General features: G+C 40.6%; 1 protein-coding gene across 1 annotated transcript in view; it reads right to left on the bottom strand.

Annotated features, from left to right (window-relative positions):
- The window catches only part of tln1 (talin 1), a 173,487-nt gene that overhangs the window by 105,787 nt on the left and 54,698 nt on the right, over positions 1 to 13,002 (bottom strand). Inside the window, exons 11-18 of the mRNA XM_050052653.1 lie at positions 12,348 to 12,503; positions 10,452 to 10,553; positions 9,425 to 9,501; positions 8,903 to 9,083; positions 8,137 to 8,250; positions 7,915 to 8,023; positions 720 to 928; positions 530 to 628 (exon numbers count right to left, since the gene is read on the bottom strand). Of these exons, the coding sequence (XP_049908610.1) occupies positions 530 to 628; positions 720 to 928; positions 7,915 to 8,023; positions 8,137 to 8,250; positions 8,903 to 9,083; positions 9,425 to 9,501; positions 10,452 to 10,553; positions 12,348 to 12,503 (1,047 nt within the window). The remainder of the gene's footprint in view (positions 1 to 529; positions 629 to 719; positions 929 to 7,914; positions 8,024 to 8,136; positions 8,251 to 8,902; positions 9,084 to 9,424; positions 9,502 to 10,451; positions 10,554 to 12,347; positions 12,504 to 13,002) is intronic.

Below are 13,002 nucleotides of genomic sequence, written 5' to 3'. Positions count from 1 at the left end.
GCTCGAAAACCCTCCAATGTGGCTGAATTACAACAATTCTGCAAAGATGAGTGGGCCAAAATTCCTCCACAGCGTTGTAAAAGACTCATTGCAAGTTATCGCAAACGCTTGATTGCAGTAGTTGCTGCTAAGGGTGGCCCAACCAGTTATTAGGTTTAGGGGGCAAACACTTTTTCACACAGGGCCACATAGCTTTGGATTTTTTTCTTCCTCATTAATAAGACCTTTCATTTAAAAACTGCATTTTGTGTTTACTTGTGTTATCTTTGACTAATGTTTAAATTTGTTTGATGATCTGAAACATTTAAGTGCGGAAAACATGCAAAAAAGTAAGAAATCAGGAAGGGGGCAAACACTTTTTCACACCACTGTACATGGCAACAATTGACAATCGTAGCCAATATAATGTACTTCATCTAATTTACACATAGACTACAGTATTTCCCATGAAAGTTTTTCTCTGTAGTGCTACACAGCACAAATACACTACCACCAAAAAGGTCAATAATCAAAGTTAAGATGGACATACCTGGAACTGTGGATCAGTGTCTGTCTCTCCTATGTGAGACAGCAGTTCTCCGCTGGCCTGGCCAACATTTCCTGCAGCCTGCAGCAGGTTTTGACGAGGCTAGAACCAAAAGACATGACATACAAACGTGAAAAATAAAAAAGAAATTAACATGACATATCTCCATGTCCCTTGTAGTGTGGCTGTGTACCTCAGTATTTGCAGGCTGAGCAGTCTTCAGCATGTCAGAGACGGCACCAGCTAGGTTCTTGGCAGCACCCAGCAGCTGCTGCCCATTTCCTCCTTCATCCTCCATGAGTGCTGCCAGAAGTTTTACACCCTTTGACATTTCTGTCAGATTGGAGGAGATTGTTGTGACAGCACAGCCCACTGCTGTGTAGTCCGTCTCTGCTGGGTCACCTGAGGACAGGTAGATAGGTAGATAACTGTGTTTATTTCCAGAGGGAAAACTAGTTGGTCACTCATAACAAAAAAACAAAATCTTTTTCTTTCTTTTTTTTAATTGTTTTATCTGATATGGACAACGCATATATATGAACATCAGTGTGGGAAATACACCTTGTAAATATTGCACTCATACAGCACCTTAATACTCAGTCACAAGCATGATAAAAGTCTAACAAGACAAAGGAGAAGAATATAAAAAACACACATAATGGTGACAAAGACAACAGAGAAAAATAATAATAAGGGGAAAAAAAGACACAAGATGATGACAAGGACATCATTCGTCCATATTTATCTTAGTTCAATGTACAGTAAATATGTGGTTAAAAATGAAATATGTGGCAAAGTGTGTACAGCTCTGGTTTTCTAAGAGCCACTGTTTCAAGTGAGTTTTAAAGTTGCTGTATGTGGGACGTTCTTTTATTGTGAGAGGTAAGCTATTCCAGAATTTAATTCCTTTCACTGACAGTGTATTTTGTCCAAAAGTAGTACGTCTCAATGGTATCACACAGTCCCCCTTCACAGATACCCATGTGCTTCCTCCGCTTTCAAGTCTTTGGAAAAAGTCTTTCAGCGGAGGGGGGGCAAGATTAACACTTTATATACAAAACAAGCATACTTAAAAAATTTTAAATTCTCAAAGCTCAAAAGGTTGTTTTTCTCTAAGATGTTGCAGTGGTGAAATGACAGTGCTTTTTTATCAAAGATTGTTAAAGCTTTCTTAAAAAGAGATTCAGTACTTTTAAGCATGTTCATGCTAGTCAACGACCAGTTTGTAAAACAATACTCAATATGTGAGAAAATCATAGTGTGTAGAAACAACTTGGCAGCGTTTGTGTTAAGAAATGGCCTAACTTGTTTAAAATTCTTTGAGTTGAATTTGACCTTATTTGTCATCCTTTTTACATGATTTTTAAAGGTTAAAGTAGAGTCATATGTCACTCTAAGATACTTGAATTCATGAACAATATTAAGCTCCTGTCCAGTGGCGGCTCCTGCCAAATTTCTCAGGGGGGGCAATTGTTGTGATGATTGCTGAGGTGACCCGTTCAATGGGTAAATTTGAATTCATTTGGCTCTACAATGACTGAACAATCCACTGTGGTCATCAACAGACTACTTTTCATCAGTTTGCCCACATAAATACCTTTGAATGTGAACAGAGACCTGTTTTACCATTAATCAAATAAAACTGAGTAAGGTATTCACTGAGTCATTGTCAGTCTTAATCAGAAAACATTTCATTATAGCTAAGTGGAAATTAATTTTGTGTTCTGATTAAATAAATAAATGCAGGCATACCCTACAACTTAATACAATGCACATCACATAGTATCTCTGCTCTTTGACCTGAATGTTTTTTTGTTGTTGTTTTTCAGTTTCAGTTATATATTGGGGGGCATTTTGGGCATTGGCGGACGTGTCCCCCTCAATTTATATGGTGACTACGGCCCTGTTATGCATGCATAATTAGGCTGCAGTTGTCTGGGTGCGCAAAGGTGAAGTGTGCTGGTCTTGTCATACAAAGTTTGATGGAGTGTCAACTGGACAATATGGAGATATTTGCATCTTGAAAGCCGGACTACAAATGTGGACAGACAGGGAGAAACACACGCAGCCTAAGACATGGTAAGATACGATATTCCTCACTGTATGAAGTGACTAATAACAAGATCTGTATAATGGGTTGTAAAGAAATTCGTCAGGTTTTTATTTTGTAGACAATTGACCTGTATTTATAGCGTGATGGGATGACAGCACAATGATGTGTGTGGTATCACTGGAAAGCTCTGGTCCTGCGCTGTGGTTCCGCTGTTTCACGTGATATGTGTGGCTTCTTGCTAACGGTCGCGGAGAATATCCATAGAGAAGAACGGGTGTGAATTTGGACGCACTATGCGTCGTTACTTTATAACCTATATGGTTAAAAAGCCTCTTGGATCACCTGGAAACGTTAGCCATGTTGATCTTGAATGTGACTGCTGCGCAGTGGCGCTGCCTCATGTGATGTCGAAATAATCGGAAAAATGAGTTTCCGACCGTAAAGCAATATTTCAGTGGAAACGGTTGACGACGTGTTTTTTAAACATTTTGAGTGATAAAATACAACTCATCTTCTTTGTAATGTCCATGTTGTCTCCAAATTACAACTTAAACGCTCATGAACACACATGAAGTAAGAACGACTTCCCGACATGGGAAATTGGTAGCCCGAGTGTCAGACTGAAGCTCCCAGAACCTTCAGTCTGACATCGCCTCCATTGAAGGCGATTTACAAGGGGGAGGGAATTTGATTTTTCCCTAACCAATCAGTAGAGATCAACGACTCACCCAGAATCTGACGTCATTAGTATCCATGCCTCGGGGGTGCCGAAAACAAGCGAGCATTGCCCGTTTAAAATGTCTCCGTTGTCGTGCATGCCCAGCTGCCGTTAAATCCAGTTTAGCAGCTTCCTTAATTTGGTCCTCCATTAACACGAGTAGTGGCGAAATACCTCGATAGCATCATTAATGTGGTCTGTAGGATCTGTAGCGGTCGCCATTGTTGCTATCTTCACCAGTTACCCACCAGCGCACAGCTTGACATCAGCGTGGTGCTGACTGGCTAATCGCTAGACCCGCCCCCACCCCCGGCGTTCATTGGTCCTTCCATCGTTTGGACGAGATAAATCGCAAATTCATTGCGGTATGCCAGACCAGAGATGCAAGCCTACTCAGTTGAGTGGGCGGGGTCTATGGTCTGGAACCAGGCTAGGAAATCGGACCATCCGAGGAGCACATGAATGATACTTGGTGGTTTATGTATGACGAAAACACATTGGGGCAAGCCCTCCCGGAACCCATAGAGATTGCATTGGAGTGCCTGCATTTAGAAAAAAAAGCATTTTACATTAAAGTCTATGAGAGTGAGTCGGGGCGATTTCCAGCCAGGCTGATATCGCCCCAAAGGGTCGGAACGCGACTTCACACTGCCTCTGATTGGATATTCAGAGGCAGGACGAGCTGTTTCAAGTGAAACTGATCAGAATAATTAATATATTGTGTGTATATATGACAATAATGATGATGATAATCATACATTTATTATCATCATCTTTCTTTTCTTTTGTGGCTCAAGGAGGGGCGGCGCCCTATCGCCCTCTATTGGCTGGAAATCGCCCCGACTCACTCTCATAGACTTCCATGTAAAATGCTTTTTTTTCTAAATGCAGGCACTCCAATGCAATCTCTATGGGTTCCGGGAGGGCTTGCCCCAACGTGTTTTCGTCATACGTAAACCACCAAGTATCATTCATGTGCTCCTCGGATGGTCCGATTTCCCATGACGGGAAGTCGTTCTTACTTCATTGTGTGTTCATGAGCGTTTAGGTGGTGATGTGGAGACATCATGGACATTACAAAGAAGATGTGTTGTATTTTATCACTCAAAATGTTTAAAAAACACGTCGTCAACTGTTTCGACTGAAATATTGCTTTACGGTCGGAAACTCATTTTTCCGATTATTCCGACATCACATGAGGCAGCGCCACTGCGCAGCGGTCACATCCACGATCAACATGGCTAAAGTTTCCAGCTGATCCAAGAGGCTTTTTAACCATATAGGTTATAAAGTAACGACACATAGTGCGCCCAAATTCACACTTGTTCTTCTCTGGATATTCTCCGCGACCATTAGCGAGAAGCCACACATCACGTGAAACAGCGGAACCGGAACACAGGACCGGAGCTTTCCAGTGATACCACACATCATTGTGCTGTCATCCCATCACGCTATAAATAGGCTACAGATCAAGTGTCTACAAAATAAAAACCTGACGAATTTCTTTACAACCCATTATACAGATCTTGTTATTAGTCACTTCATACAGTGAGGAATATCGTATCTTACCACGTCTTAGGCTTGCGTGTGTTTCTCCCTGTCTATCCACATTTGTAGTGCGGCTTTCAACATGCAAATATCTCCATATTGTCCAGTTGACACTCCATCAAACTTTGTATGACAAGACTAGCACACTTCACCTTTGTGCACCCAGACAACAGTAGCCTAATTATGCATGCTGACAGAGCCGTAGTCACCATATACATTGAGGGGGACACGTGCCCCAATGCCCAAAATTTCCCCCAAATATATAACTGAAACTGAAAAACAACAACAAAAAAAACGTTCAGATCAGGTCAAAGAGCAGTGATACTATGTGATGTGCATTGTATTAAGTTGTAGGGTATGCCTGCATTTAATCAGAACACAAAATGAATTTCCACTTAGCTATAATAAAATGTTTTCTGATTAAGACTGACAATGACTCAGTGAATACCTTACTCAGTTTTATTTGATTAATGGTAAAACAGGTCTCTGTTCACATTCAAAGGTATTTATGTGTGCAAACTGATGAAAAGTAGTCTGTTGATGACCACAGTGGATTGTTCAGTCACTGTAGAGCCAAATTAATTCAAATTTACCCATCAATTGCCCCCCCTGAGAAATTTGGCAGGAGCCGCCACTGGTGATAGGTTCAGACTGAGTCCAACATGGGTTCAGTCTGAACCTATCACATCTGAGTGGCAGTGCCTAATTACCACCAATTCAGGTGACACTCCCAATGACCAAATGTCTCCCCTTCTGTTCCTGAGATATACTGTTGAATAATGGCCAGAAGTGTTTTTGCATAACATTGTGATGTCACAGTGAAGGTGACCTTTGACCTTTTGAATATTAAATGTCATCACTTCATTATCTTATCCCATCGGATATTTGTGTAAAGTTTTGTCATAATTAGTGTAACTATTGAGTTATGGCCAAAAACGTGATTTGTGTGGTCACACTGACCTTGACTTTTAACCTTCAACTACCAAATTCTAATAAGTTTATTCTTTCATTCCAAGTGGACGTGTGTGCCAAATTTAAAGACAATAAAGGCTATACACTGGACCTTTAAGCAATACTAAAATGACAGTTTTGTAGTATTTCATGTATGTATCGCGTGTCACTACAGTAGATGTATAGGTTTGTATAAATTAGTAAATGAAATGCAGTGTTTCACTGCCCTCTCTGGTTGCAATTTTCCAGTCTGTTGTACCCATCACGATGACACAGTGCACTCACACACTAGGGATGTCCCGATCCAGCTTTTTCACTTCTGATCCGATACCAATATTACAGCCTTGAGTTTTGGCCGATACCGATACCAATCCGATCCAATTATCCGATCCGATTATACATATTCACTTATTTTGTTGTCAGTCATGTTAGAAAAGGTTTGATCAAGCAATATTACTCTAACAAGAACNAACAGTAAGAGTGTAAACCAAATAAAAATATCACTCTCAAAAAACCAGAGCAGAAAACAAATAGTCAGTTAACTAAGTTGACCGCTACTCTTCCTACCCTCCTGTGTCTGCCGTCTGCATGCTGACCTGTTGGATTGATAGTAAGAGCTGGAGCGGATCACTGGAATGGACTGCTTGAATCGCGGAGCGCTGGGCTGGCCGGAAAACCTGGAGCGGAGTCCGTGAAAAACTGGATCGAAGTTCTTGGATCGGCATTTCTCCATGCAGTCCGATCCGATGCCGATGCCCGTTTTTTGCTAATATCGGCGGCCGATACTGATCCGAATATCAGATCGGGACATCCCTATCACACACCCTTTTCTACATCACTGCAGCAAGGTGAGAACATGCTCTTTAAGATGATTGTTGGGATTCACAGGACCACATATGATTTGTCATTTGTTAAAATCTAAACTGGACAGGCTTTTCCTCTCTGCATGCTCTTTGTCTTCAAACAAAGAGAGCTATCTCCTCTCTGCATGCTCTTTGTCTTCAAACAAAGAGAGCTATCTGACAACCATCTCCAGGATGTCTCATCACCTCAGTGAGACACCAGTCGTCAAGCTTGATTGGACAGTACTGTTACAGTGACATGCCCCTCTGTGATGTTACCAAACTCTAAGCTAAGTTCTGCTCCTTTCAAACAGTCTTGCCCTCTCTCTTACTCGGGAACTGCGGAGCAGCCCACACCTCTTTCCGGCTGGGCCTGGACCAGCCCAGATGCTTACATCTATGCTACATAGACTCATTAACAAATAGGCTCTCAACAGAGCTACACCCAAACAGGCATCTCAAAGTTCCCGCTTCTTTTCCTTTGTCTTTGTCCTGACCACACGATCAGACAAACACCTCCCCCGACCTGAAGCCAACTTTGATTCGGTCATCTTGTAGTTCTCTGTTGTCAGCCATTTTGTTTTGTAGGCCAAATGGCTCTTTGATCACCACACCTCTCTCTTTCTCTCTCTCTCTCTCTCTCTCTCTCTCTCTCTCTCACTCTCTCACACACACACACACACACACACACACACACACAAAGCTTGTATATAGTTAGTTAGAATTTGTGTGTTTTGGTTTGCTTTGCTAGTGTGTGAATAAATATAATTCTTCGGAATCATACCTGCTGTCTGTTTAATGTTGCACAACAGTAAATGAATAGTCAATCCCTGCTGCGTCAAGAACTCCGAAATCCTTCAGGCTTTACTGTTAATTTTGGTTATTGTCATTAATTTAATTATTAATCAAAACTCCAAATTAATAGTTTAGCATATTTTATGAGACTGATATCTTTAACTGGCTATCATTTTTCCCTTTATGGGAATGGTGCCCCACAAGGTGATTTAATGTTAATTAAGTCACATTATTTAACATAATTATTAATTATTATTAATAATTATTAATTATTTCCGATAGTCAATTGACCCCAACATATTTGGTGCCTCCGTGTGAAGCCCAAATTTAAATCCCTACATATTTCATGTCCCTTGGTGAGGCCTAATATGTTGATCACTACATATTTGGTGCCGCCGTGTGAGACCTAAAAATATGTTCCCAACATGATTAACATATTTTGGGGGTTTTTAGAGAGTATGGTGAAGTCCAGTGTTTCTACCTGCTGTGAGGTTGACCATGGAGGCGGTGCCTGCTGTGATGGCATCCACCTGGGAATGGATCTCATGTTTGGACTCATCCATCTTGTTTTTGCGCCATGCTTGGGATGCCTTAAAAAAAAAACTGTCTGGTCACAAAGATGTAGATCTCATACTCATACATAATTATATTAGCACTCAAATGAATCCACTTGTACACAGGGTAAAGCAAAGTTCAGTCTCACAGCATCTGTTCCCAGTGGGGGCAGGGTGTCAAAGTCATCCAGAGATGCCTGGGCAGCCTGGACAGCCTGCATACTGCAGTTAATGGTTCCAGTCAGGGCTTGCTGTGCAGAGGTCTGTGAACACACAAATCGAACAATGTTAGCCCGTCTCTTTACCCTGTCTGTGGCTATCAGCTCTGAGCCACAGAAAGGGTAGACATAAATCCTTAAAAACACCTGACAAATAAATAGTTTCATATCAAAACTTTAAAGTAGCGGGATTCATTGTTGCATTGATGCAAGGTTACAGTGATCTTGCCCTTTGACCTTTGACCACTAAATTGTAATCAGTTCATCCTTGCATCCAAGTGGACTTTTGTGCCAAATTTGAGAAAATTCCTACGAGGCCTCATTGAGATATCATGTTCACAACAATAAAACAGGCACAAGGTAACACTGACCCTGCCCACCAAAATCTGATTGCTTCATTCGTTGAGTCCAAGTGGACATTTTAGATTAGATTTAGATTTTTTTTTTTTTAGAAATCCCCTTGGCCACAGCTATTGCCAGCATGGAGGCATAAAAAAGTTATTATTCTGTTTGTGGTTAAATCCTTCTCAACGATCTTGCCTTGTGTACCTGACCAACTGTCCTTTCAAATGCATCATAGGTTTCATGACATATTTGTAAACTTGTAAAGTTCTAACCAGTAAAGGACAGATGCAGACATTTCCAATCACAGTATGGCTAACTCTCAAAACCTTTGGAATGTTTGTGTTTGTCTTACCAGTGGAGGCATGTGTCCTCTGTGCATCTGTCCACTGGTGATGTGCTGCTTGGCCTGAGGCATGGAGCCCATCTGGAAGCTCTCTGGACCCCCAGCTCCTGAGCGCATAATGGCTGGCAGGGCCACTGAGCCTGTCTCCACCTTGCCCACCTTGTTGAACTGCTGCTGCAGCACTGTGGACCTGAAGTGATGTCAGAAAGACAAGGATAAGAGAACTTTCTTAAATGCTAAATACAGGCAATTCTCCAGGAAACTGGGAAGAGGAGGAAGTTTCTCAAGCACTCATTGCTGCTGACTGCTGTGAGCACATGCTAATCATGAAAGGACAGCCCGATCAATGTATTAGCATAGATACCAACTGTTCCCGTCTCCCTGTATTATAACAACTATGCAGTAGGGGGACACAGTTTAGAGAGTTTGATGAATATGTCTACAACTACTTACCATTTACTGGTAGCAAATTTACAGTATTTAAAATTGAAAAAAATCATAGTATACTGTATGAGTAACACACACACTTACTTTTTGGGTGATACAGAGTCTTCCAGCATGGTTGACTCTTCATCTCCCTCCAGGCCAAAGTGGTCTTTGCTCTTTTTCTGCCGACAGACGGTAGAGACATCAGTGGAGATCACTGAACCATACAAAATGGAATTTGAAAGAAATCCTGATTCAAGAAAGGTTGGAAATCAGGCAGGCTAAAAAGACCTGTATGGCACATTTGAGACACTGTGCAGGTTTTAACTCCCATAACACAATGCATATGTTTAAGGACAGTGGTCAACAAATGTAAACAGAGTAGATATTGTCACATTTTTATCTAGATACGTTAGGAAGAACAGTCTAGAGTAGAAGAAGATCCCATTCAGTTGCAACAGCTGTTTTCAGCAGCAAGACAATTTTACAACGATGTGAGCAATGCACTCATGAGTAAGGACGACGTTCTGAGCCAATACTGATGTTTAAAATAAGAATTTGGCCAATAGCCGACAACAATGTTTTGTTGTTGTTGTTATTATTGTTGTTATAATCATAATACAGTAATTCCCTATCTAATATCTATGTTATATTGCTGTGAAAACATTGTATTTTTCCTTCAAACAGCTGCATTTATTCAAGTTTCTCACTAAGAACTACACTTTACAAGATTACATTTGATTACATCATTAGTGGGTTAGAATTTACCTTTGCCCAATACTGATTTTTACTGAAGAGAGATTAATAAACGCATCATAATGTAACTCAATCAGTCAGCAGTTAGTTGCCAATGGCTGCTTACGGCTAATGTTAACTAGCTCTCCTACTTTCAACAACAAATTGTTGTTCACATTGCAGCGTTATCAGGGAAACAATGGGTGCCTCCCCTGATGTGTCGATATTGAGTTTACTGTGTCCTTTTGTTCCCATGGCGTCCTGGGAAAGATCGCTGTTCATTCAAAAACATGATTTTTGTTGTCCTCGGGGCAACGGGTTGCCACTAGCCCTGCTTTTTAACCTGCACAAAAAGTGATGTGACACACAATAGTTCCATAATAATGTTGACTGTTACCTTTTTGAGGATGATGTCGATGTAACCAGCAATAAGCTGAGCTATCTGCTCTCCCTCAGTGGTCTGCACAGAGTAGTAACCATCCTGGTAGTCTCCAAAGTCCTGAAAGAAGAAAAAGAACATTCTCAGGGTGCTCGACCTTAATGGTTGAGGGGTTAAGATGCTGACCATAACCAACAACATCCCTGGTTTGAGTCAGGCTAGTGACTTTGGGTGTATCTTTCTTTTGCTTGAAATGCATACTGGAATTACAGTCTCATGGTTGTTTGCCTCCGCAGATACCCATCTTCCCCTCTGGCAGCACAGAAGTGTCACCAATTCAGTATCTGACCAAATTTTCCCCTTCTGTTATTGTGTCATTATATCCTATTAGACATTTATGTAAAATTATGTCATAATGTGCTTATAAATTCTTGAGTTATGGTCAAAAACAAAATGTTTTTTAAGGCCTTTGACCACCAAATCCTAAACAATTCATTCTTGAGTCCAAATGGATGTTTATGCCAAATTTGAAGAATTTCCCAAGGTTTTCCTGACACATCACATTCACGAGAATAAGATGGACGCAAAGTCACAGTGGCCTTGACCTTTGACCACCAAAATCTAATGAGATCAATCTTGGGTCCAAATGGATGTTTGTGCCATATTAGAGGAAATTCCCTTAAAGGCCTTCTTGAAACATTGTGTTCACAAGAATGGGACAGACAGAAGGTCACAGCAACCTTGACCTTAGACCACCAAATTCTAAACAATTCATTATTGAGTCCAAATGGACGTTTGTGCCAAATTTGAAGAAATTCCCCAAGGTGTTCTTGAGATATCACAATAACGAGAATAAGACGGCTGCAAGGTCATATTGACCTTGACTTTTGGCCACCAAAATCTAATCAGATCATTCTAGAGTCCAAGTGAACATTTGTGCCAAATAAAAACAAAAAAATGCAGTTGTTTACGTTACAGTAATATGAGATTGGATTGTTCTCATTGGTCTTGAATGTGTCCAGGATTTCCTCACTTGCATCTTACCTACACAGCTGGATCAGCTGTCAATCTACAGATATTAACAGCTCAAGCACAAGTAGTAGTAGTGTAGCTATGTCCTCCAACAACAGTTTGACAAGCAGCTGCACATTTATTAAAACCTGCATTTTGTATCTATATTATGAAGGAGAGACCACAGGAATGGCAGCCAAGGTTATAAATATATTGCTCATAATTATTCAATAGTTTTACAAGCAAGTCTAATTATCTGATCAAATAAATGTTGAATGCTGGATTAAAGCAGGAATATATTTATCAACTTTGGCAAAAAAAATTGTGGTAAAGCAGTATGAAATATCAGCCATCAATTTTCAAAGCTGATTCTTTTGAGGGATGTGGGCTGACTGTAAACTGGGTGAGAGACTGGTTACAACCGGGACAAGTTGTTCTACATCTTGTTTCAAAACAAATCCTTTAACCCTTGATACATTCTCATGCGTTTTTTTAATAGTCTCAACGTATCTGTTAACGTTAAGGTGGGAGTTCCTAACTAAACCAGGATTTCTGAGGGTGTTTTTTTTTTTTTCAGGCAAAGTGACTCAAGGCTCACATCAGCACCTGCATGACCAAACATGTTGAGCCACTGAGTTAAAGTTACAACAGGGATCACATGCCGCCACAGCACATCATGCCTCAACACAGCTAAGTGCTGGGGAAAGGAAACTTATTTCAGCTGCTTAAACCCATCATGTCATTTTTTCACACGATACAAATTTTGTTACCATAGGTCAGGGTTGGAAAGTGAACTAAGAGGTAAACTGAGAGCTCTGTTGTACATTTGTGTTCCAATTAACCTTTCCTCGGGGCAGCACCTCAGGGTCAATGACATGTTCTAACTTTCCTTGAAGAACTCACCAGGGTGAAGCTCTTGGGTGAGGCAGCCCAGCGTTTGATGTTGGTCAGGTTCCACTCCTGGATCACCTCCTTGGTCTTCTCGTCCACCCTCATCACACTCTCCTTGGTGATACCCAGCAGACGAGGTACCAGTTTATTCTTGCCCTTCATTTTCTCCTGCAGGACATTTAAGGAAACAGAATGTCCTTACTGGAAATAAACCAACAGTGTTCACACACATTCACACACACTCACATTTACTTTTTATTTAATGTTCAATTTTTTCAGATAACAGAACATTTCCTGACATGGGACCTCTCAAACTTACATATTCAAAAACAAACAAAATAAAGCAAGGCAAAACAATAAGAGGTATACAATATACATTCATATATAATAATGAATGAAGATATATATACATATGTGTGTGTGTGTGTGTGTGTGTGTGTGTGTGTNACATTCACACACACTCACATTTACTTTTTATTTAATGTTCAATTTTTTCAGATAACAGAACATTTCCTGACATGGGACCTCTCAAACTTACATATTCAAAAACAAACAAAATAAAGCAAGGCAAAACAATAAGAGGTATACAATATACATTCATATATAATAATGAATGAAGATATATATACATATGTGTGTGTGTGTGTGTGTGTGTGTGTGTGTGTAT

Source organism: Epinephelus moara, chromosome 9 (assembly GCF_006386435.1).
Source record: "Epinephelus moara isolate mb chromosome 9, YSFRI_EMoa_1.0, whole genome shotgun sequence".
Classification (NCBI taxonomy): Eukaryota; Metazoa; Chordata; class Actinopteri; order Perciformes; family Serranidae; genus Epinephelus; species Epinephelus moara.
The sequence above is the reverse complement of the archived record's forward strand: the minus strand, read 5'-3'. Positions and strand labels throughout refer to the sequence as shown.